A 25,381-nucleotide genomic window follows, 5' to 3' on the forward strand; every position below is an offset into this window, starting at 1 on the left:
CTCCACAGTCTGTGGCAAAACACAGTCAAAATCACATTTGGAAAATACACAAGGCTTGAATAATTAATGTTATAAAGCAACTCCAGCCATGAAAAAACAATGAAACATTTGGCAAGACGAGCTTCCTGAAAGAAGCTTCTCAGCTCTCTGAAATTTGTCCAAATTCATCTCACTTCTTCGATTTTGTACCTGAAAGAAGCAAGGAAGAGATCTGGTCTCTTCTCATGTGCCCACATGCATTTAGAAATAGAACAAAGTTCCTTGCTTGCATACCACATCTAGTGGCTTCAGCACCAGCTGGACATGGCAGCTGTAGCACTTGCATTCTCCCAGGAATGGGCATTCCAAGACAGGCTTGGTGTGAGTAATCAAGTCGCATCTTCAGAGGCTGTGAACCTTACTTGCAGGGTGTTTGTGTCCAAGACGGTAGTTTTTGCTAACAGGGATTGTATAATGAAAAAAACAAAACAAGAAAATCTTTCTTTGAGGAAGACTTTGAAGAATCCTTCTTTGAGAAAGACTCTAGGTAGTTAATGGATATACTCAGTATGACCTTAGTCACCTTCCACCATAAAAAGCATGAACACTGCATGGCCAAAGGGCCCAGGGCCAAAGATTATATGCAGGCCACATAGAATCATAGAAAAGCGTAAAGAAAAGTCCATCCTCTAAATCTAGCACTGTAACCAGATGAATATACAAATAGTCAAGAAGTAACTGTGCTTGGCTTGGATGTCTCTATTGCTGTGGTAATTTCAATGATGAAATGGAGCAACTGCCTCAGATACAGCAGCATGATTCCAGTAGGCACGCACAGCTCCCACTGATTGCAGTAGGAGCTGCACAGGCATGCTGGGGAGGAGAAAGAAGTCCTTTGTGTCATATCAAACACTGGGGCATCCACCAGATGATCTACTTTTTAGTCACACTTTACCTCATGATCAGCTGGGCCGAAATACTGAACACATTGTCAATTGTTTAATGATGAAAAAAATAAAGCTGCAGGCTGCAGTTGATGTCTCCTAAGGTGTTGATAAGCTATTCATTTTATTAGGGCAGAAAGCACTGCAGAGGAAATGCTGGAAAAATGTAATCAGAAGTTGAAAAATATGTAATACTTTTTCTATGTGATTGTGGCTGTGTCTTTTAATTGGTACTTTGTAATACATCTACTTAAGTGTGTGTACATATATGTACATGGAAACTCATAAAAACTGTAATTTATATTTGTGCATTAAAAAAATTTACTGTTGTTTAAAAACTGGGTCATGCTAACCCTCAGAAGGAGGGTTATGTTATGTTATGGTTTGCCTCAGAGCTCCTGTGCTTACGAGAACTAAATATTGCAGGTATATCCCATACACTAGAGCAACACAAAAGAGAAAGGCAAAACTCAGCCTATCAAGAAAAGTTCTACTAATTCAGTTTAAAAAACCCAAACAAAACAACAGCCACAGTCCTGATGATGTGCTGAATACCACAACAGTTCTGAAGCCAAAATGGTCTCCCAAGATCTGCTACTTATTCCTACCTTCTGCTCAGTCTCCTGAGAAGCCACAGGCAACAAAAACCACATTATCCATACAAGGACTTTGGTAGAACCTAACCATTTCTAACTTTCTACTTTCTTTCTAAAATTAATAAATTAACAAACTGAAGCAAACTCACAAATCATTCTCTTGTATAATTGCCAAGAAGATCCCAGGCCAGATAAGAAGCAGGGCAGAAAGTCTTCCAGATTAATGTCTATCACTTTCAATGTCTATAGTCTTTAGGAGTTTGCATTTGCTCACTCACAAAAATGTGTCTTATTTTACTGCTTCACTATACATACATTCAAAAGTTCCATTTGGAAGTTGCTTCCTTGCAATACTGCAAGAAAATTCAGCCTACACAATTTTCTTCCTTGAGGAACTCAGGACTCATTTGCTCCTTTGGAAAAACATTAATGCTCAAAAAAAGATGCAATTGGAAAGAAATTTAATGATTCTTCTTCATACAGAGAGCAGTCTTTGCAAACAACTAGTATTCTCTTTATACAAACAGAATGAAGTTATATGATTGCAAAGAAATCACACATTCCAGTTGATTCTAAATAAGGACAAGAAATCTTTGTGTTTGGTCATTCTGATTCTTCCTTGTCATGCTTGCTAGTAGGCTTAAAAGAAAAGCTCTTAACTCTTTCTCTTTGAAACATTAAATAGGATAAACTTGCTTACTAGAGTCTGTTTCCTAGAGGTTTTATACATAGTTAAACCATTTACACTTGAATCAAACCAGGTGAGAGACTGTCTATTAATAGAGCTGAATCTTGTCACTCTCCTTTCAAACAGCCAGTAAATAACCACATAAAGCACATTGCAAAAAAACTAAGTGCAAACTCTCCTCTCCTTTGATAGAAATGACCCAAAGTAGGGGGACATTTATAAATCACTTCTCCTGGTTGTTTCTTGTCTTGTATCACAGTTAAGAAACCTCAGCCCCTCCTTCTGAATATATTTTCAGGCACATTTAAATCTCTGCTTATGTTCAAACATCATTAAAAGATAACAGCATTAGTCTACCTGTCAATTTGCCACAGCAGAGCATATTCTGTCACTTTGCAAGTCATTCCTAGAGGATTTTTTTCAACATATGGCCAAATGTTACATAGAAAGGAAACCAACATATGTTCAACATGATGGAGGAAAGCAGAAAGTATCAGTAAAAGTCAGTCTCTGATGACATTCACTTTGTTTCCCACAAAGGATTAAGCCTAAAGATTCTACATCTTTGTCTTCAGCCCTGTTGCATTTTTCTGTAATGCTGGGAGAACTTCTACATCTACCAAGTCTGCAGCTTTCTCTTGAGCTCAAACCACCTGATTAGTAAGAGTTCACCATATAGTCAACACAGGTATTACACCTGCCATTTTTACCTTAGCAAATGCTTTGATGCTAGTGATAGTGACACATGCTTCATGCACAGCAAAAGCATACCATTGTGAAAGCTTTGTTAACCAGCTTTTTGCTTCAGAGAAAATTTCTTCTTAAAGAGAGAATGAAAAGATTGTAATGTTAAAGCTCAGAGATTTAACAGCGACATTTCTTTTAGAATCAGATTTTCAAAACTCATACTGTTCTGCTTTTTCACAGTCACTTCTGGGGCCAAAATTGCAATCAATTTTGAGGAAACAAAGATAACTAGACTTTAAAGTTCTGACACCTTCATGATCCACCAATAGCACAGAAACAAGAGAACAGCAGTGAACCCTAAAGCTTAAAGTAAATCAATGTCAAACCACAAAGTTCTGGGAATTGGACTCAGCAATGTTTTTCTTCTGTTTCCTTATAATTGCAGGAGAAGATAAGCCAGGTGACAAGCATGGGAACAAAGGGAGCTTTTGCAGTTGGATGTTTCCTACCAGCACAAGTAGCAATTAAAGTTTCTGATGGCAATGGGGAGAAAGCAGAGTCCAAACTGAGTGTATGGAGGTTTTGCTCATGTTACTAGTCAAACTGAGCCACATTGATCACCCACATACACAATTACAATATGAGAAAAAGATAGTTCATTCTTCCAGGATTTTACCTGTTATCATCAGTAAAACAACTGAGGACACACCAGGCACCATATTTTTAACTGGCAAATATTGTCCTGTTTGTGGGTAATGTTATTAAGAAACTTGAGATGAACTGACAACTTAGTAACAAAAAAAATAAACCCCAAGAGGGCTGTAGGTTAAACAAACACACTGAGAATGTGCTTTGAAAATATATTCTTTTTACCTCCTACTTTTACAACTGGAACTACAAAGGGCTACAGCACAATGTGTTGTCCAGCTAAGTGTAGAAGCTGGAAGACCACTCTGCTTCTATTTGACAGAAAGAAGCAAGCCATAAAACGCTGGCAGTCTGGTTTAATCTCAAAGCTGCAAGACAAAAACAGGGTACTCATGCTCTCTTCTCTGCCTTTCCAACCCACCTCTGATTCCCACCAAACCATTGGTGTTCCTCTAAAGGCAAGTTGAACATCTGCAATACTAACATGCAAATGATGGGGGTAATTAGATGGAGGAAACGGGGGAGGTAAGCCCTGCAGCTTTCAGTGACAAGTGGCTCAATGAGTCTAAACAGTTTGTAGTTCAAGAAGCGCTGGGCCACACTCCAAGATCAAACAGACTACAACCAGGTCTCTGACTTCTCTTCATCCATCTTAATGTCTTGTTGCTTCTCCAGGGTCAGCAACATGTTGTAGCTGACAGCATGGTTACATATATTCTCTGCAAGTCAGAAGAGAGATTAGCTGCTTTGTTGTAAATGAATCTCTATTCTCATTTTTTAGCATACAGTATTCAGTTCCTCAATAATCAATGTTACCAGTTATTAGGCAATTGCATTACTGGCAGAGGAACTATGTTGCAGGTTTCCTTTGGCTGTATTGATCCATGCTTTCTTCATTTGGTCTCCAGACATCTATTCTCTATCTGGAAAGGCTTCTTGCAAAAAGCAAAGCATAGCAAGCCATGATTTTTATTATTTTTATCCTGGAAAAAGAAAATCACATGTCCTCTGCAGGCATTTTACTTCAACTATGGACTACACTGTTTGTCCCTCAGAATTAAAAATTTGCATTTGAAGGAAGATATTCTTTAGGTTGATTCAAGAGATTTAGGTCAGTTGTAAAACTCTGCATATTACTTTGGCTCATAGAAGTCAAAGATCATATTCCTGACTTCATGCAGAACTGGATCAAGGACAGTCACAATAGCTTTGAACAGTCCTACTGTGTCCACAGTGAGCAATAAAAAGCCCTGAAGAGAGAGTTGTTTAGATCCTGGAAGCAGAGCATGTGCATTTGTACAGCAGTGTCCTAATTAGAGCAATACAGGGCTATGGGAAAGCTGCTATAACAAGCTGGTAAGGAGTAACAGTCTGATAAAACTTCTGTTTCTGGAGCTGCCTCATGAAGAGTGATCAGTGTATAACTGATATACCTAAAGCAGAAGGACTCTTCCTCTGAGATTTCCATTTTGATCCCGTTGAAACAGCCACTCCCAATTCTCTGCAGAGTTGGACCCTTGCCTTTGCTTACATAGACTTCAGCCACCAACTAGAACAAGCTTTCCCTTCTTCAGCATTAAAACTTTCAAATCTTATTGCTTCCAAACTCTCTGATACTGAGACAGAAGAAAGAAAACCTCAGCCTCTCATACTGAAGGTAACAGATCTTTTCTAACAGCAGGTTGTCACATCTACAACCACTGTCAGAAACTAACTCTGCTCAAAGCAGAGCAGTCAAAAGAGCCAAGCCAAGTTTAAAACTAAATAGACAGGATATGATATCCCAGATCTAGGGAGTTGCTTTCATGCTCAGAGCTCAGTCCATGGAAAGCCTAAGGCACAAAGGACAAAGCCTGTGTCCTACTCGACATATACTCTTGCATTCCCCTTTACCTACACCCAAAACCTATTACATTTTCTCTCACCCACTTGAACACAATGAACTGAACACTACTAGTTCTCTGCAGCCAGAGCATCATGACCTACAGCCAGGCTTCTGATGTCTTCCCTTCATGACATCTAGACAGGGACTATGGTCTGTGAGCTTCAAATGGGAATATGGTTTCTGAGGGGTGCTTTGGTCCATTTATACTCAGTGCTAGCCCTTGGTCAAAGCCATTGCATTCACAGTCCTGTAACTGCCGAAAGCCTATGCAAGGTACATAGGCTTGTAATGCACACTCCACACCTAACTTGCAATGAGGAGAGAAGCCAAAGCCATTTAGTACATCATAACTCAAAAAAATTCAGATTCTTAGTTAAAAGTATTTTTAAAGACAAGCACAGTTTCATAATTTGTATCTCAGACTGTCAATATTAGGGCATAGATAACCAGATAAATCATGGGTTAAATGGAACATACTAAGAGCAGAAGACACTTGATAATTGAACAAATCCTAAGAGAAAATCTGTGGGTTTATCTGCCTAACTCTTCAGTTGTACCTGAGCACTACTCAAAGTAGCAATGCAAGATAAGAACACATGAGAATCAGATAATCATCGTAAAAATGAAATTATTATACCAACATTCTACTTCACGACCACTGAATAACCTTGGAATTCTGAGGAGTTTGCTAAAAGCCCTCCAAACCAATTATTGTTTAACTGTTAGGGTGCATAGTCTCTACCAGCATAGAATGCTACTGGCAGAGAGGACTTGATAAGTGTGCTGGGAATATTAAAAGTACTATTTGAACACATCTTCCTGTAATTCAAACAAACCATGCCTTCACTTACAATATTGTATCCAATTGACTTGTTCCTACTTCACAAACAGCTTTTTTTCATTTCAAAACAGATTATTCAGACATAATGGTCTCTGACTAAAGAGCTGTTCTGTGGTTTGCAGCTCAAGCATCTCTCAAGCATACGTGTTTTGAGAAGCACAACTACACACAGAGAGTACACGTGTAAAACTCTACCTCTCCTTATGTCATGACAATTTTGCATGCTTTGCTTATGCAAATGAAATTTCCTAGTTTCAAACACACCACCCTTGAGGGTATCAAAGAACGTGATAAAATAATGAAAGCTTTCTGCTGTGACAATGAAGGTCAGTATACAGTGGACCATTTCTTTTGTCTCACTTTGCAGGATGATCAGAGCATTGAGGCGATAAGAAGGAAGCTAGTACTTTTATGTGATGCAAAATCATCGAGCTATGTGTCCAGTCATTGCCTGGTGCTGCACTGCAGCTTCTGAAACAAATCCTCGCCTGTCCCCAATGACATTAGGAGAGCTCAGGGCTTGTGTTCTGTTTTAAAATGACAGAAGCATTTTCCCTTTAAGGTTGAAAATACTCTTGATCACAGCATCTGACATTATTGTTTTGAAAGAACCCTCACAATTTAGAATGGTATTCATTTATTCAACACATACATGTGGAAGTTAAATATAGTGATAGCAAGAAAGTGTAAATAGCATGCACGGAGCCCACTGCGAATGCAGATGGAATTTCTACGGTTCACCTGGCGCTTGTCTGATTTAATGAAGACAGTAAATTGCACAGCACAGTAACTGCATTCCACACTGCATACAGCACCCTGCAGCCGCAGCTACTGGCGACAGATATTCCCTTTCTTCCAGCTTTACAATATTCTCTCTGATTTAATCACCACATGGGATGTTGGAGAATAGTCTCTAGGAGATGGGAGAAACTCTGTACGGTAAGCATAGTAGCTACATGAAAAATTACCAGGAAAATCACCAGGAAAAAAATCATCCTCTTCACTCCTACACTCCCCACATATACAAGTTGAAGAATAGATTAATTCTTTGTCTGGTTGCCATGAAAACTAAGAGATGTAGCCTTACCTCAGAGGAAATGATGTTATGCTCACACAATGAATAAGAAATAAGAGCCGCATGGTCCTACCTCAGCAACACAAAGCTGAGTCAAAAAAGTGTCTTTCTAAAACCTAGGCATGTGTGGATTCTAATCGACTCTGTTTATAACATATGATCAGAGTTAATTGTTCATTAATTCCACCATGTCATTTGTTCAGAGATTATACCCTCCACATAATGAATGTTTTGGGGTACTCTCCAGCAGAGGAAATTAAAATAGATAATAGCTGTGATTTTAATATAGTCTTCTTAGCAATCTTAGGTTTGAATCCACTGACCTAAAGTAGTTTTTAAAAGGTTTCAAAACATTGAAAAATGTTTGTTCTCTTGAAAAAGGAAATGCACATGTGGAAAACGTTGTGCATAAAGAAATGATTCCTTTCTGTCTAGCCTCACCCTGACAACCCCCTCCATTCAAAGGCTTACCCTGCAAGGCTCTGAACCTCCAGGTGCATAATTCACCCCTGGATCAGCAAGCAGCCCAGACTCTCAGTTACTTGCAATTAGTGTTAATACCATTACAAATGCTGAATCGAACAGTTACCAAAAGAGCACTCAGCATGAAATGCCTGTATTAGTGACAATGGAGATGTTCATGTTTCACGCCTGGATTTAGGAAAACACTTCAGTAAATTAACTCGCTCCACTTTACGAGATGAGACATACTTGTGCAACGTCACAAAGAACATGCTCATCTGCAGAACACTGATACTTCACTATTTTCCTGCTTTTTTCGACTCTCCAGAATCACGGATGTGACAAGAATGACAGTACATACTTAACTGCCATCACCATGAGCTCATATTTCATTTCACTTGCAGTCTTAGGGTAAGCTGATCCTTAATAGTTTTCACAAGACTGAATTTGCCATGGGGTCATGATGTATTTGGAGGGCTGTCACAAAGAGAGCAGTGCTACTGATTGAAATGGCTCTCTGCTCACAGCAATAAAAAAAATAATCTGGGAAAACCACACCAGATTACACAGGAATTATTTTCAGAATCCTTTGCTGAGTATAAAGGACACATTGTAATCAGCATTTTCAGCTTTCCAAAATACTCACCAAAAATTTTAAATAAAATCCTTCAACATGTCAAGTGACTGATCTTTTAAAAATTTTCAACATTTAAATCAGCATTTTCTCTGGTGTTCCTTTTGGTTTTGGGTTTTTTCTTTTCAAGAATGTGTTCATTGTGTTATTGACTTAAATCCTTGGTTGCACTTTGATCAAATTTGTGACTTCAAGCATATTGAGCATATTAAGATGTGCATTTTTCAAATTAAGAAACTCTTATCTGAAAAAAAATGGCCTGAATTAGTTGCTTGGCTTTGTCCAGTATGTTCCAAATTTGCGTTTGTGGCATACAAATAACTGCCCAAAGGAGAATTTATACACTTAGACTTTACGTATTAGATTAATACCTCTAACACCAGCCATATAATGAGTTAATTAGCTGCTTAATAAGCACGATTAAATCAAGATTATGAGTGCAATTATCAGCTGTGACAATACTAGGTGTCCTTCCTTGCCTTATTTAATGGGTTTACCATTGTTACAGTCTTCAAGGCTTTCTTACTGTCAGTGTTTGACCATTGGTTACTGATTGATGTACAAATATTGAAGATAAATGACCCTATGAAGAAAATGATGCATTTGAAATGCTAAATTTTAGAGCTGATTGCGATCCCCAGTATTTCAATCTACTAATCCAAGGTAGACAATATCATCTCCAGCTCGTAAGTGCTCACAGCCAACCTTGCTTGCACAGAGCAGAGATGACTGATGGCATTTCGGGATGGACCTCTTCTAAAAACTTTCTTCTAATGGGGTAAGCACCATGGCCACCATTCAACACATCACTTAAGACTGGACTCAGTTTAAGGCACACACTGCTCCCGTAATCAAATGAATTACAAATAGGCTTAAACTTAAGTGCACGTTTAAGTACTTTGCTGGATCAGCGCCAGAATATTTCACGCTTTTGGCTAACTTGACCCATGACAACAGAAGCAAAGGTATTGTGCAGTTTGCTTAGTCATTTGTGAGCTTTGAGAAACAGCAATGCATCTTTCTACTGTCTGTCTTTCTGACTGAAAGCAGAAGTAAAATTTAAATCAAGATTTCAAAACCAGAAGCTGCCCAAAGATTTTTCTTCCCTGTCAGATTAACACAAAGCTGATCAGCCTGCCTACTAGTAAAAAAAATTGCTTGTAAAATATTTTGCTTTCTGAAAAGTGAAACTTGCAGCCAGCACATGGCACCATTTTCCCCTTTGCATTACAATTGCAACAGCTAATGTGTCTTTTGCAGCTGGAGGTTTTTAAAATCAAACCAAAGAGAAACTTTCCTTGATGTAATGCAAAGGAATTTACTTCTCTGGAGGGAAAATTTTATTTAACTCTCTCTTTCCCATAAGAAAGGTGAGTCCCCCTGATCTTGCAGGCTACACTCTAAGTGGTTTGACCCCCTCCCATGTGCATGCCCATTGCATCTGGCAGCATCGTTCAGGAAAGGCAACAATGCCACGGCCCGAGGGTCAAATATTTATTTTCTGATTACAAAAAGAAGTCTGAAATCCAACATTATCATCACCACTCAGCTATTAAACACTCTGATTCTCTGATTCTGCTGTTTGTAAAATGTGCATGTTGTCCTTTTGAGGCTGGTTAATACACTCCTTTTTTAAGTTACCCCTGACATTGTCCTCTCTCGCCACCATGCTTCTCCTAGGCAGCCATTAACGTCTCTTCATCAAAGAGCAGCACGTATTCAAAATAAGGTTCATACACATTAAACCTAAATGGTACTGCTAGAAAATCCTCCCTAAAGCTATGCAGACCTAATCTGTAACTACCAAATGTAAGAACTATAGACAATCGCATTTCTTGAATCACAGGAACTGGCTACGCATGAAATAAAACTGATTCCAGGCAGCCCTCATGTTAATAAGACTTCACATATTCAATTTGTGTTTGCATGTTTTCCAAGAGGCAAGTGACTGAATATTCATCTGGACAATAAATACACAAAATAACAGATATTAACAAAATCAAGTGCCAGTATTTAGCATACATCTTGCTAAAAAAAACCCAGCTAGTTTGAATAACTAAAAGGGATAAAACCCACAAGGAGATCCAATGCATTGTGAAGTTCCAGTCAGATGCCTCCAAGAAGAGGTCTAGCAGGGATTTTGCTGGTTAGTTTTGCAAGATCTCCCCCTGCTTCCCCTTCATCTTTTTTCCTCTTGGTATATTTCCTCACTCTTTCCTTAAAATAGTGCTTAGTTTGAATATAAATATAATCTGTGATGTAATTTTCCTTTTGGGATATTACCTTTGCTCTGTTTTCAGGCAACAATTTCAGACAACTATTTTCTAGGAAACAAGCAGGCAGGCAGGCACAGACAGCATGTCTTGCAAAAACTAGGACATAGATCCTGACTTACCAAGAAAATGTGAGAAAATTTTACTGCAAACGAAAAAGAAACATATAGAAACACATAAAGCTAAACTTTGTTTTCACCCCTAAACTTTAAGAACTTAAAATAAAACCCCAAACAACAAACCCCTCGACATTTTGGTTGGCAGACTGCTGTTTTAGGGAACAATTGCTATCCTGTAGGCGTAAATGAATTGCTCAACTTTGTACCAGAAATCCCTTAAAAGTGACAGGCGCTGCTTATTTTGTGGTTACCCCTTTGTATGTAGACCTTGAGAGAGCACTAGGCTACATGTCTACAGTATAAATGTATGCAACCAGGTAATGGATCAGAGATCTTCTCTTTTCAAGGACTTAATCCAGATGCAGTCTCCTGGATGTCCTTCAATCAATTAAATTTCTCACCCTGCTAATATAAAGCTGGAGGGTTTTTATCTTTTTGCCTGAATTTGTCCCCCCCTAACAAGCCAGCATCTCTGTCTGGTGAGGAGGGGTTCACAAGGACAACTGCAGTCCCATAGCAGCGATGCAATCAGAGCAGCAGCTCTGCAGGCAGCTCTGTATCTGCTCACTCGCAGTACAGCTGCTGCTCTCAGTGAAAAGAGCCATCCCCTTAGTCATCTTATCAGCCATACATCACCTTTACTGCTCACAGAGCCTATCTGCACTGTCCTGAAAGGAACCACAGGTCTCCTTGAGCTCAGCAGGGTTTGGAGCCTAGTCCCCAGCAGAGATTGAATTTTTGCTGCTTTGTCCTATTCTGCTCCCTCCCCTCACGGGTTTTATCTATGGACAGCCTGGGAAAAACATCGCAGGTTAGTAAGGAGCTCCTCAGAATGACAGGTTCACCTCCCAGCAGCTAGTTATAGCCAAAATAAAACCAAACGTCTGGGTCAGTGCCCTCTGTAACTCCCATTTAATTGCTGTCCCCATTTCAACATCAAGGCCCTTTCTAATCCTTTCATTCCTTTTTTTCTCATCTTCCTTCAAATTGACTTGTTTTAAAGGCACACCAGTTTCGTTTGCTCATTTGCATTTGGTAGTAAACAAGGAGAAAGGGGCAGCTTTGCTGCTGGGAACAAAGGGCTATGATTTTGAAGAGCTCCCTGCGGACCTTGTTTGGTCACAGCATCTCTTGGCTTTCCAACCCAAGGCAGATTGTGCATGTGGCCTTTCAAGCTGAATTTATTGCATATGTTCAGTGGTTCTTCTAATTGGACCTATGACTTGACCACAATTCAGTGAGTTTCGCTTCAAGGAGAACAAGCATGTAGGTCAACAAGAAGATGAATACAACGTTATAAAACACACTACACTTAGCCATTTTAGATTAAACTCATGAACTTCTGCAACCAAGATTTGGGCAGTATTCATGTGTATTGGGTGGGCTAAATAGAAGTTATTCTGAAAGAGCTTCACAAAATCTTTGTAAACAAGCCATATTTCCATCTGCAACTTAAATAGCATGATCATTCTAAAACAGCATTCAGCCAATGGCTTGGAATACTATATAAAATAGACATCATCTGGAGAACAGTAAATTAGATGCTTACATTGAATACTAAAGGTCCTAATTAGAATTGTTACCATGTGTGCCTCGTCTCCACCAAAAGCTTTTTAAAAAGCATATACTTCTTTAAAAAACACAGTTCTCCTCCAGAATTATGGCAAGACACCAGCACAAATGTTACCAAGAGCTGTGGACCCAGCCAAAAGGTCACACACCAGGGCAGCACTGAGCAGCTCTGAGTCACGCAATGGTCTTTACGCAACGCACACGAAACATTCCATATGAGGAACAGAAAAGTAGTCAGTGCTTGCCATTTGAAAAGAGATCCTTAAAATGCATAGGAAGACAAATACAGAGATATTTTACAGAAAGCAAAACTAGAGATTAAATAAACTGTTTGAGATCAATCTGGAAGAGTCAGTGGGAGAACTCCCTACCCTTTATTTGCTGTTTGGGTGACCTGGAAGTTTGCATACTTTTATCTTTTATGTGGGTAGTGTGTGCTGAGTGTGCAAAACATTCATTAAGCCTGCTTTAAGCATAAACAGACATTCTGATATTATAAAAAAGGTAGACAGGAAAATATCAGATAGGAACATCAAACAACATACCCTTTCTTATAACTGTTAAAAAGCGTTGGCTGTTCCTCAGGCTGCCCTACTTAGAAACTTTGATTGTGCACCCACTGTCATGAGAGATGTTTGCCTCTCAACATCTTTTTAATCTTTTCAGACTGGTAGAAAAACAGCAGTCTTCAGTTATCATAATTTTGATGTTTAACAGTTTCAAAGTGCTGGTGGTTTCAAATTAAATCAAGTGGTGGGAAAAACTAGGACTGCAGGTATCCAGTGCATTCATCGATTCTCCTTGAAGATGTTTTCTTCTTAGATGGCAAAAAGGTAATAAATGAGCCTTTACCACCCACTTCTTAACAATATTTCACTATAGGATGTTTTAACTTTTTTCCAGAGACTTGTGTAAGAAAAAGGAATCCATCCACAGCCACCCTCCAGAACATACTGTCTGCTACTGCCTAGCCAAAAAAAGCCTCTTTTAGAGATGCTTCCTCAACACTATAGGAAAATGCCGCATTTACTCAAAGAATGACTGAGGCTCTTTTTTAACTTGCTGCACCATGAGGTGCTTGGTACACATATTTCTCTTTTTGGAGGATCTTTCCCCTCAGGAGTGGAAAGCATTCCAGTCCTGATTGATAATAAGCTAAAAATGAGCCAGCAATGTGCCCTCATGGCCAAGGCGGCTAATGGCATCCTGGGATGCACCAAGAAGAGTGTGGGCAGCAGGTCGAGGGAGATTCTGCTACCCCTTTACTCTGCCCTGGTGAGGCCTCATCTGGAGTCCTGTGTCCAGTTCTGGGCTCCTCAGCTCAAGAGGGACAGGGAAGTGCTGGAGAGAGTCCAGCGCAGGGCCACCAAGATGATCAGGAGACTGGAACATCTTTCATACAAGGAAAGGCTGTGGGAGCTGGGGCTGTTTAGTCTGGAGGAGACTGAGGGGAGATCTTATTAACATTTATAAATATCTAAATGATGAGTGTCAGGAGGTTGGGACATCCCTTTTTTCTGTTGTAGCTAGCAACAGGACAAGGGGTAATGGGATGAAGCTGGAACACAAAAAGTTCCACTTAAACATAAGGAAAAACTATTTCACTGCTGAGGTGAGGGAGCCCTGGCACAGGCTGCCCAGAGGGGTTGTGGAGTCTCCTTCCTTGGGGGTCTTCAACACCCGCCTGGACATGTTCCTGTGTGACCTGGTCTAGGTGGACCTGCTTCTGCAGGGGGGTTGGACTAGATGATCTCTAAAGGTCCCTTCCAACCCCTACCATTCTATGATTCTATGTTTCTATGACTTATTCACCTGTGCTTCAAGTCAGCAGTCTATTTCTAAATAATATCTCCATAAATTTTCCTACATTCTGGGCATGAAAACATTAACCTCAGCACCAAAGATGATTGCTAGATTCATAGAAATCTGAGAGGGGCAAGAGAACAGGATACAGACTCAGATCACTCAGACACTGACATTTCTTCATAGGCCAATGGTAAATTCAGTTGATGAAATGGTTGCAAATTCTAAACATTAAGCCAGCAATTAATGAATAGGAAATGATTGCCAGTTGAGAGATAGCACGTTAGGGTCCAGGAGGAACTGGGATGAAGCTATGAGAGAAAGAAAAATGCTGTGTGGGAGAAAATAAAATTATTCAGCCTATAATCTGATCTACAGCTATGAATGCCTATATTTATAAAATACTCAGATTAAAATCCTGGAAAAATGACTTAAAAGTTATACATAGCTATCTACAGTCAATGGCTCAATTCCCCCTCTGTCTTCTGCCTTGTAAACTCACATTGAAAAGTAGAGGAAATTTCTATACTTTTCACAGCTCTCCCTTTCTACAGGTTCCCAGAGGACACTGGAGACTACCTCCAGATGAGTAAGCTTGTGGACAAGATACAGCTACCTCACTGGGAAGGAAAACTGCCCAACTAGCTGTGACAATCTTGCTTAACTGAAGGAAGTCAATGATTGAGTTACTCTACAGATCCTGACATTTAAAAGTAATTCCCTCTGAAAATTAAGTGATTTACTGGAGAGAAAGTGAATTCCATAACTGTATCTTCTACCAACATGAAATAAGGCGGGTAAAAGTATAGTTTAAGAGAGGAAACAGACAGGATAACATTGCTGCAGTTTGTCATTTTAATCCTGCCTTTAAGGAAAGCACTTTAGAATATGCAAATCAATGTGTTCTAATTAAAAGGTAGATATCTATAACTGACTTGTGAATTGTTCTGAGCTTTATGACCCCAGAATATAATGTAGAATTTCAAAATAAAAGTGGCAGAAGTTTGAAAAAGACCATTTAACTTTTTGATCTGTTCTTGCTGATGACTTGTCCTTTCAAGTTATAATTCATTGAAAACGAGAAAAAAAAAAGAGGATTTATAGTTCATTTAGGAATGGAACAAAACCACACTGAAAAGTACCTAAATGAAGAAACAAATTATTTCTATATACCCACACAGCATACACGTCTCCAAACACCACTAGCAACTTTGGACAGCTTCTCCCTAAGGACCCAGACTGGCCAACAGCACTGGCAATGGGCTGAGCCTGGCTTTCTAGGAGCTGCTGTGTAGAAGCAAAGTGAACACACATCCTTTGAAATTAACCACCTTGTAGCATCATGCGACCTCTCCAGGTATAAGTGCTCCCTCACACAGATGGACACTCACTGAGGTAAGCAGGGAGGACACTTTTGAGGTGTGACCCAGGACTTTGGAAGGACTGATGCACAGCACACAGGTGGGGAGTCACAAGCAAATCCCTGACCACCACCTCCCCTCCTGCTATTGCCCTGGACACACACAAACTCACTCACATAGTACATGGATTGAGTATATGGTTTGCTGTGTATAAATCCTTTACTTGTAGAGGTTATGAGTTTTTGTACTCAGGTCAAACTCTTTAGCAATGAGAGCACAAAGATGCTATACAAATAGCTATTTACAAGAGCATCATCTCCAGCTTGGCAGATGAAATCATTAGTGGAGAAAAGCATTTGTGTTACACCCCATGGTTACTCCTCAGTACTAGCAAACCATGTGAGTACTTGAATTCTGTTTGGTTATTAGTTGCTTGTATGCTATCAGAGTTCAAGGATTTGCATAATCATGGTGCTTACTTTTATTAAAAAACAATCACTGCAGCAGCTCCAGGAAATCCTTTCACAGCACTTGGATTTCAGCAACTACCTGTCTTTCCTCCTAACTCTCTTACTCCATCAGAGCCTGGGTATTTAACATGTTTTTTCAAAAGGCAGAGGCCACAGGGTTAAGGATAGGGCTGTAGATCAGTGCTAAGCTGACAAGACTTTACACACACACATGCACAAAATGATACACTTCTCTGCTTTCAAAAATACTTTCTATATTCCACAAAAATACAAACAATTGACATACCACATCCTCATCCCATCTATGCATATGCACTCCAAGAGATATTACAAGTAAGTATGGAACATATAAATGTAATTCAAGTTCTTTTAGTGACTGGTAATTTTCCCTCAATAGGCACCAAAACTGAGAGCTGTTCAGAAATCTTCTTAGTATCTACAAACTACAATTTTCTGTAAGCCATCACAGACTGCTCTGAAGAAAGCAGACAGTGATTTCCACTGACATTGGATCTGGTATCCAAGTGACACCTGTGTCTCATACTTAACAAGAGAAGCAAATGACAAGATCACAGCAGGTTTCTGTATTCACAAATTATGAATTCCATGGGTGAAGTACCAGGCACACCTGGGAGCCTGTCTGTCACTTGGTAGAGATGGGGTCACCAGAGACACCAAGTTTAACATTACTGATGGAGATTTTGTTAAGGCAGTCTGCTCTAGGCCCTGTAATACATGTCATGCTACACCCATGAAATAAATGCAGACATTGTGTCTGCATAACTTGCCTTAATGGGGTAGTGGTTACCTGCTGGGGTACAGACCTTCATTTCCTGCTTGGGCTCATAAGCAATCAGTGTGTCAACAGAGGCCTTGTATACTACCACTGTTATCAAGAAGTAACAGCTTCTAAAATGTCCCATTAATTCCTGGAGATAAATATGGAGCAGGATGTATTCCCATCAACTTGTACAACAGAAACAAAAGTGAATCTCTTCTACATTGCAAATCTTAATTATGGATGTTTTTTGATGAAAAATTAGGAAGATATTGGAACAAACACTCGAACTGAGATTTAAAATTGTGATGCTACAACATCTAGTACATTAGACCCTTCATCTGCCCAATAAGTTAAAATCCAAAACTATGAATAAAAATTAGCCAAACAACCAAAAAGTTGGGTAAAATATATCACTCAGGTCAGTAAAAACAGACCATAAAAATTTCTAAAATAATCCTCAGATGAAGGGGACCAAGCAGTACAGTATGTCCTCTATCTTTCTGCAACTACAAAGGCCAAAGTTTTGTTCTGGTACATCATACAAAGGAACACTAACAATCTCATGTGGGACAAATTCATGTTACCGAACAGTTGTAACTTTCTAAATAACGGAGAACTTCAGCTTATTGGCAAAATAATTTAAAAACCCCAAAACATAAATACACCCCAGAGTGAATTTTCAATTAACAAAATAATCTTATTTCAATCCAGTTCTCCTGTCTACATTAATCTTACTTGAATAAATATTAAGACACATTCTGTTAGCTATCCCTTCCATGTCATCATACAGTGATTTCAATCTCTGTGAAAAGTACAACCAAAAGTTGAAAAGCTGACCACTTCTGTAAAGGTTGATAAGTAGCCACATCAAGGACCACCAGCCCATAAAGCAGAGCTCCACACAAACACCACGCTCAGGCAACATGTGAGAAACATCCACCAGAGATGTCATGGCCTGATCTGCAGAACACCTAAAACTCAGCTGAAAGAAACTGAAGGGCTGGAAGATACTTGAGCCCTTTGAAAATGAAGGCATGGCTTTAACTTGTCTCACTTTCATGCACTGAATTATCCTCTGAAGGCACTTCTCTTTTTCCATTTAATATATGGGTCTGCAGCTTAAGTTAGATAACCAAAGTCAGGAACTATGTGGGGTAGCTGCATCATCTCAGTTGAGCTCATTGCATGAAAGGACTCCCACACATACCAATCTAATGGGTAGGCATTATTTTGTAGAGTTGCTAAAAGGCCTAAGAGGTTTCCAACTCAACAAGTCCAATGCTAGGCCTGACTAAATCCTTATGGCGCACTTCTTTACACCTTTAAAATGCAGTCCTGTGCCAGCCCTACTAAGTCAGCCAGAAAATACCCATTGCCACTCTACCAGGGGCCTAAACAGCTGTAAAAAGTACTGAACAGCCACAAATCCAGCCCTTTATTGTCCAAAATTCCATTCAAATCAATGTGGGAATACATCAGGCATTGTATGAGAATTAATTTTTTTGAAAGGCTACTTACAACTCAAGAGTTTTTCTCCTCTACATCAAGAGCCTAGTTCTTACCCCTCACCCCCCATCCCATTCCAGCCAAATTAGGTCTGATTAAGTCTAACACTCAATTTTAGCAAGTGCTTAGACAGTTCCACTAGTCAGCAAATATTTTGGCTCATAGTGACATTAAGTGAATGGCCAAGGGGAATTGTATCAAAGTACACAAGACTTATCCTGCATCCATCAATTCAGGCAGGTTAAGAGATTGAAGTTAGCAGCACTTTGACTTTTAGCACAGGGCTGAATATTCATAACCATGCACATAGATTTCTTTTTTTTTCTTAAAGCACTGTTCACCAAACATCATCTTTGAACTTTCTTTTGCTTCAAAAGCAACCATTTTCCTATAGAAGGGACATTTCCCCCTCTTGCTCAGCTCTCCCAAAAAATCCAAAATAAAAGCCAGTCTGGGTTGCAAAACAAGAAGGATAAAAGATTCCATTGATAACAACTGGGTAGTTGAAATGGTATTGATTTACACTCAGAGTCCAGCTCTAAATAAGCTGAGCAATCTTGATGGCCAGGTTGCCCATTGTTAGTCCTCCAGTCCTCCCTCTTCCCCCATCTCCTCCCACCAGGAGCTGTAACATTAATTATAGCATGGCTTGTAACCCCAACTGACATTTGCATTACTACCAGTGGCCATCTATTGTGACAGCACAGTCCTAAGGCATCAGGAAAGTGAAGAGGTGAAAGTTCTAAGTTTGCCTAAATAAATATGTAAATGTATAACTCTGTAAAATCTTTTCAGGCTTTATAAACAACAAAGTAACAGTGAGGACTGTCCACTTCAAATGATGCTGTAGTGCTACCCACACAACACAATGCAATCTTTTCATTCCTTTGGGGGTCATCTTCAAAGGAGGAATTGTTTTTCCAACTGAATAGAAACGCTCATTCACCACCAAACCTCTTGGCTGGTAAGAATTCAATACTGCTGGTAGATATCCACCGTCGTCCCTAAATATCTATCAAAGATACCTTTCAATTATTTCATTAGATCTGCCTCTGAAAGATGAACATGTCCAAAACTGAGCAAATAACTTAAATTTTCTTCACACTTAGGAAAGATTCAATGACTTCATTTTTCCTTCAGGCCCTAAATCTACACCATCTTTCTTTTTACCACAGGTCATGTTCCCAGATGTTACAGCAACTTCTGACTGGTTTGTGCCTCAACACAACACCATTTGTGCCCAGCCTATCTAGATTCCACTACTGTCAAGTTCAACTGTTCAGAAACCATGAAACAGATGTCTCAAATCCTGACATTTCTATAAAAACCATGCCATGAATGTTTTTTTTAAAGGATGGGGATTTGTTCATGTTACCTGAGTTAAAAGCCTTGATGCTCACATCTCAAGCTTTACCCGATAAGTAGTAGACTTGTTTCATGTGAAAATAGCACCAACTCCAACTTGAACTACTTTTGGAAAAAAACCCAAAACTACAGGGCAATTCACTGCAGGAACATGTGCCTGTCAAAAATAATTATTCCTGTTTTCCTTAAACTTGCTTGATCAGCACTTTGAACCAAACTGAAGCTGGTCTGCACACAAACCTTTGCTCAAGCTGTGTGGGTATAAATGGTGAATTCCTTCAGCCCTGTGAGACTTGTACTTGACACAGCTGAGATCTGTAAAATGTTTGACAGCCCTGAGAGAGCTGAGGGGAAATGGTGGGAGTCTCTCAGCTAGGATATGATGATGCCCTCCTGGAGTCTTGCTGCCCTTGGGTGGTCTTTCCAGCTCTGTCATGCTGTGCAGCGCAAGCCATCTCTCACAGGCCCTTGCAGCTGAGAGCATAGCCCAGCCCAGAAGAGGCACGAGCTCCTCAAAGCCATATGAACTGCCGCACACCCACAGGCTGATTATTCCTGACACAGCATTTCAACTGAAAACCATTAGGAAATTGCAGGGCAATTTTTCCAGCATACCTGAAAGTTAAGTAAAACCTTGAAACACTGTGAGTCTTGTGATGAAATTACCAGGATCTGCGACACGGGCATCCATTACTTTCCCTGCTAACCACAAGTTTTGCAGCAGCAGAGGATCTGACAGCAACAGCCTTTAACATTTCAGAGATGGCAGCAGCCAGACTTTGCATTATGATCAAGCTATTCTGTGTTCCCAAAGAACATGCTAGCTTCAGAGCGTTACACACAAATGGAAACCACTTCAGTCCTACTGAATATTGTATAAAACATAAATCATTGAGTATGTGCCAAGACCTGCCCGTCTTTTCTACTATGTACTGAACAGAGAACACACACACACAAAATCAGAGATTTCACCTTTATTTTAGGAACAGCACTTACTAAGCAACTAATTTCTTTCCAGACATTATTATAGGATAAACAATTTCTAGTTTTCACAAATCAAACTACACATGACAGAGCTGCACTATAAGCAATGAAGCAAGCCATCCTATCAATCACATATTATTAAGGGTGGCTTGACTTGTTCTGTGATACTGTTTAAGGATCAGATCTGCCCTTGGGTATAATCAAACTATTTGCAGTGTAGGACACTGCACAACCATCCAGAAACAGAACTGCTTCAAGCTGTAATCTAAACTTGAACCAAATAAATGAGAAATCTGTGTAATGCAGACCCTTTACCATACTCAATTCACTTGCTGGCCTCATCCCTTTCTCTTGCATGAGTTAAACTCACCTTGAAATTAAATGAGATTGGGTATAACACAGGCTTTTGTTTTGTGTATCTTATTAAAAAGGTCATTTCTCACATACAAGTATTGAAGCAAGCCTTAACAGAAACATTATTACACTGTAAATTGCTTAACCAGTGAAAAGCAGTGAAATATTACCCTCAGACTTCAATCCTCAAACTAAATAGGAACATAAATCAGCATGACTGTTGCTGGTTTGCTGCTATGATCACGTCTAGGACACTGGGTGCTTCCACCAGCCTTACTTTCTAACCATTGGCTGTCTTGATCTCCTTACTGTATAAATTATCCAGAAACATTAGCGCACTCTCCTTGTTCTGATGTGATTGGAAGACCCTAAAGGATATTTCTGTACACTGCTTAAGCAAAGGGTTAGCTTTATGCGGTATCATGTGATCAACAAAAAACCCCCGGGTACTGCTTGCTTGTGGGTGGTGCAGAGGAACAAGAAGTGACTCACAACTCATAGTGGAAAAATTGGGGGGAAAATGTTTTAAATAGTCAGAAAAGTACAAAATGGCAAACCACAATTATTGGACATCCTACGCCCTATGTCTTTGCTATGAGAAGACTGATGTCCAAATGTATAAATGTTAAGCAAAGCTATTGCTGCTTTTTTGCTCTGTTATCCTAGTAGAGCAAGCCTCTAAACGCTCTGAAACTGCAAAGTCCTAAGGAAACCCAGAAAGAAACTGGAATAAGCTAATAAATTCTAGTGTGACATGAAGGTTACAGGGGGAAGAGGGTGGGGACAGGGATGACATGGGACAGACAGACCCAAAAAAATTCTTTGGTGAAGTTAAAGCTCTCTATTCTGTCTCATTCCTAAAATACAGAAATAAAACACTGGGGAAAAAATCTACATATCTGAAATTAACAGGCTGATATTTTCCATGTGCCACTCTAGTTGCTAAGATATTTCTTTTCTACAGCACTGTGTTGTATAAACAATAAAGCATTTCTGTCCACGAAGCAATTGTCTCACCTCATTGAATCAAGAGCCTCTCACTGCCACATCCCTTCTATATTCTAATTACAAACTGTGAGAAAGCACCCTCACACAAAGACAGTATATGGATATTGTTGGGCATGCTATTGTTAAACTTGAGCACATTAATTATAACGTGGCTTTCCTGCATCATGAGTAGAGCTAGCTGAGAAACTATACATTTTAGCTCACAAACCACAGGTAAATATGGGTTGATAGGCCAGTTCATAAAATTCTTAACTGCATTTTTATCTGGGAGAGAAAAACCCATTCTGGTAGCTACATTACAGACCTGCAAATAACCTAAACAGCAGACAAGGAAAATACTACTAATTCAGGCCAGTTTCAAACAGCAGTGCCTCAAAATTGTCCTCAGAGACAGAATCTTATTTTCACACTTCCCTTTACACTGGAAGATGATTCAGAAGATCTGTATATATACATTTACCCAGAAAATATACCTACAGTTAGCATGCTGCAGTACCTTCACTGCAGCTATCTAAACAGTCTCCTAATGTGCTCACTAGAACAGAAGGCAGTGGGTTTCTTAGTGCTTTTTATTATGGATAGTGCTGCTGTGGCAGAGAAAAAAAGAAAAAAGGGCAGGGAAATGCTGACTCTCACCCAACCAAAAGATGCACATATGTTAGAGGAAATCCACATGTCATTTAGGAAGCACATGCACTGCTTCTCTGAGCATATGAAGATTATCCAGTCCCCCCTTAGGGGGATTTCACAAAGGCACACAGAAATACTACATACTCAGGTTTCTGCTAAGCCAAATGGCTTTTTGGTATGTTCTTGAAAAATTATAATAAAATACAGTTAAAGAGAAGAAATCATGGCAGGGCCTTATTTCTATGGAGCAGAGTACAAGGTGGCATTTCTAAGGACGTATCCACAAAGCTGACAAAGTGGCTGGCCTCTTTATCTGTCATTATGCCACAAACCATAACTATTTTGCTTTATACCTTAGAAAGAAACAGTAAGACTGGAAGCACACAGAGGCTCCTGAATTGAACAATGAGCAATGCAGTGCCTACTGAATTTTTCAGATGTTAGTTTGCTGGAGGGTTTTCTGCAGCTAAGACAAATCTACAGCAGAGAAAATCCAAGCTCTGTGATCTGTCATACATTTTCCTAACAAAAGAAAGTTACTAATAACAGATTGTTACAGCTTAATTCTGTAAAACAGCTCACGTTTAGGGGGAAAAAAAATGAGAAAGAATGAAACACTTTATTTCTGTAACATTATCCCAAAAAAAGGATGTTTCAGAAGCCAAACATGTGACACAGTCCCAACACAAAGAAAAAAAATCTGCCTCCACACACATCCCTTTTAAGTACATGTATGTAAGGCTAAACTATCATGCTCTTAAACCTATGAGAAAGCTCAGCGTTTAACCTCATGGTTACAAACTACTTTCAACTCACAGACAGTTTGCATACTACAGTAACACAAGTGCTTTATCTGGGAAATGAACGCACACCTTCTGCATCATCCCTGCAATCAACTAATATCCAATTAAACATCCAATTGCTTTGCAAACCCCACAGCCCTGGTTATCAATGCTATGTTACAATGTTAACAAATTACTATGACAGCTACCAAGTTACACGCGAGGACGAGCTTTGATACTTCAACTGCAAGGTAAGAAAATCAAAACAAAATCATCTCTGTCAGAATTTGGCACAGATCTAGATACCTTTTTCTTCCGATCCCGGGATCTTTTCCTGTGTTTTCTTTTTTTCTCAGTCTCTTCATCAGCATTAATTTCTAAATCCCTGTTTTTCTTTAACTGTGATGCTGCGTGAGCCATAATGCATTAAAAATCCTTTACAACAATGCTTCCTTGTAAAAGGTGATTTCCTCGGGCACCTTTAGCCAGCCCTTACAGCAAATGTTCCAGTGATTGGAAGGAAATCTGTGACCAGAGCCAGGAACACATTCAGGATTCAGAGATCTCACAGGAGCTTGCAGTCACTGAAAAAAGGCATAGTTGCAGATTTCTTCATATACCTTTCTGTACCTGAACCTTGGTAAAACAGCGCAGCCATCGTAATGCATTTAACGTAATGAAAAAGACAGCTGGGACAGAGAAAGCTGTATTATGGCTGTATCCCCTGCCACCAGCTGGAAGTGTCTAAGTGACTCCACTGAAGGGGGAATGCTAAAAAGGAGCACTTTCTATTAAAAAAAATCCAGAACAATAACATATGCTGTATTGTATTTTCTCCACTAATCCTAAAGCATCTTTTTAAAACCTGTTTAAAAATGCAGTGTTAACGATGTACATTTCTCAGCTAGTTTTATACGGTGAGGCATTTAACCTCTTAGGAAATGGAGCAGCTCCTACTTTAGGTTAACTGCTGATGGTGACAAAAAAATAAAATAAAAATTTCTTTTTACCATGGAGACCCTGACTGCATTATGCAGAAAACAATGCATGCTTTGCCTTATCTAACACTGTGTCCTTTATACTCATTTTACTTTATACATTTTGTGGGAGAGGATTACAGAAAGCCCTGTTGTCTTTTTTCTCCTTTTTTTTTCTTTTAAACATACTTATTACAACACATCATACAGAAAGAAAGATGCAATCGCACCAGCGTGTGAAACAGGCACTTAATTCATGGGAGATTTCCTGGCACCATTCTTTTACGTGGTCAGAAAGGGAAATCAGCACTATTTCCATGTAGTTGGAAATGTACTTTTAGGCTTTTATGTCAAGGCTTGCTTCAATCATCTTACTATTTTTGCCACCTGAGTCCTCAATGACTGCAGCTTTTGAATATTCATGATGGGAGGTAAAATAGCAGCAGTATTAAGGCCTGCAGGAGGATCTTTTACTAGGATGAACACAGAGCAAGCATCTAGTAAATAAGGAACCATATTTTTTCCTACACAAATATGAACAATCAGCAGTTTGCCTGGAGATCTCTGTTTTTAACCTTTCCCAGTATTCCTAGTAGCACGATTTGCAGTAATGAAGATCAGCATTTTAAGGCAGTCTGATTTCTTTCAGATAAGAACCAAAACCTCCACAAGTGAAACTGGAGTGTTTTACATGACACTAGCATCTCTTTCTAGAAGGAAAAAGCAGAAATTGCTCGATAAATAAGGTTAAATTTTAATTTTAAGTAAAATTAGCCAAATCTTATTGAATCTTTGGAGCACAGCATAAAATCGAGAGAGGTCCCATGAGACTGTAAATATTCCCCCTCAAACTTGAGAGATGTTTTCTGAATCCAGTTTGTTGAGGTCCAATAATTGATATGCATCCATTGCTTCAGTTTTCACGTAACGTGGCGAAAAGTAAAATAACCCTTTAAA

General features: G+C 39.4%; 1 protein-coding gene across 1 annotated transcript in view; it reads right to left on the reverse strand.

Moving 5' to 3' along the window:
- ANK3 (ankyrin 3) overlaps positions 1-23,867 on the reverse strand; it is a 211,589-nt gene extending 187,722 nt beyond the window's left edge. Inside the window, exon 1 of the mRNA XM_062001483.1 lies at positions 23,754-23,867. Coding sequence (XP_061857467.1) covers positions 23,754-23,867 — 114 coding nt within the window. The remainder of the gene's footprint in view (positions 1-23,753) is intronic.
- Between the last annotated feature and the right edge of the window lie 1,514 nt (positions 23,868-25,381).

Source organism: Colius striatus, chromosome 8, assembly GCF_028858725.1.
Source record: "Colius striatus isolate bColStr4 chromosome 8, bColStr4.1.hap1, whole genome shotgun sequence".
Lineage (NCBI taxonomy): Eukaryota > Metazoa > Chordata > Aves > Coliiformes > Coliidae > Colius > Colius striatus.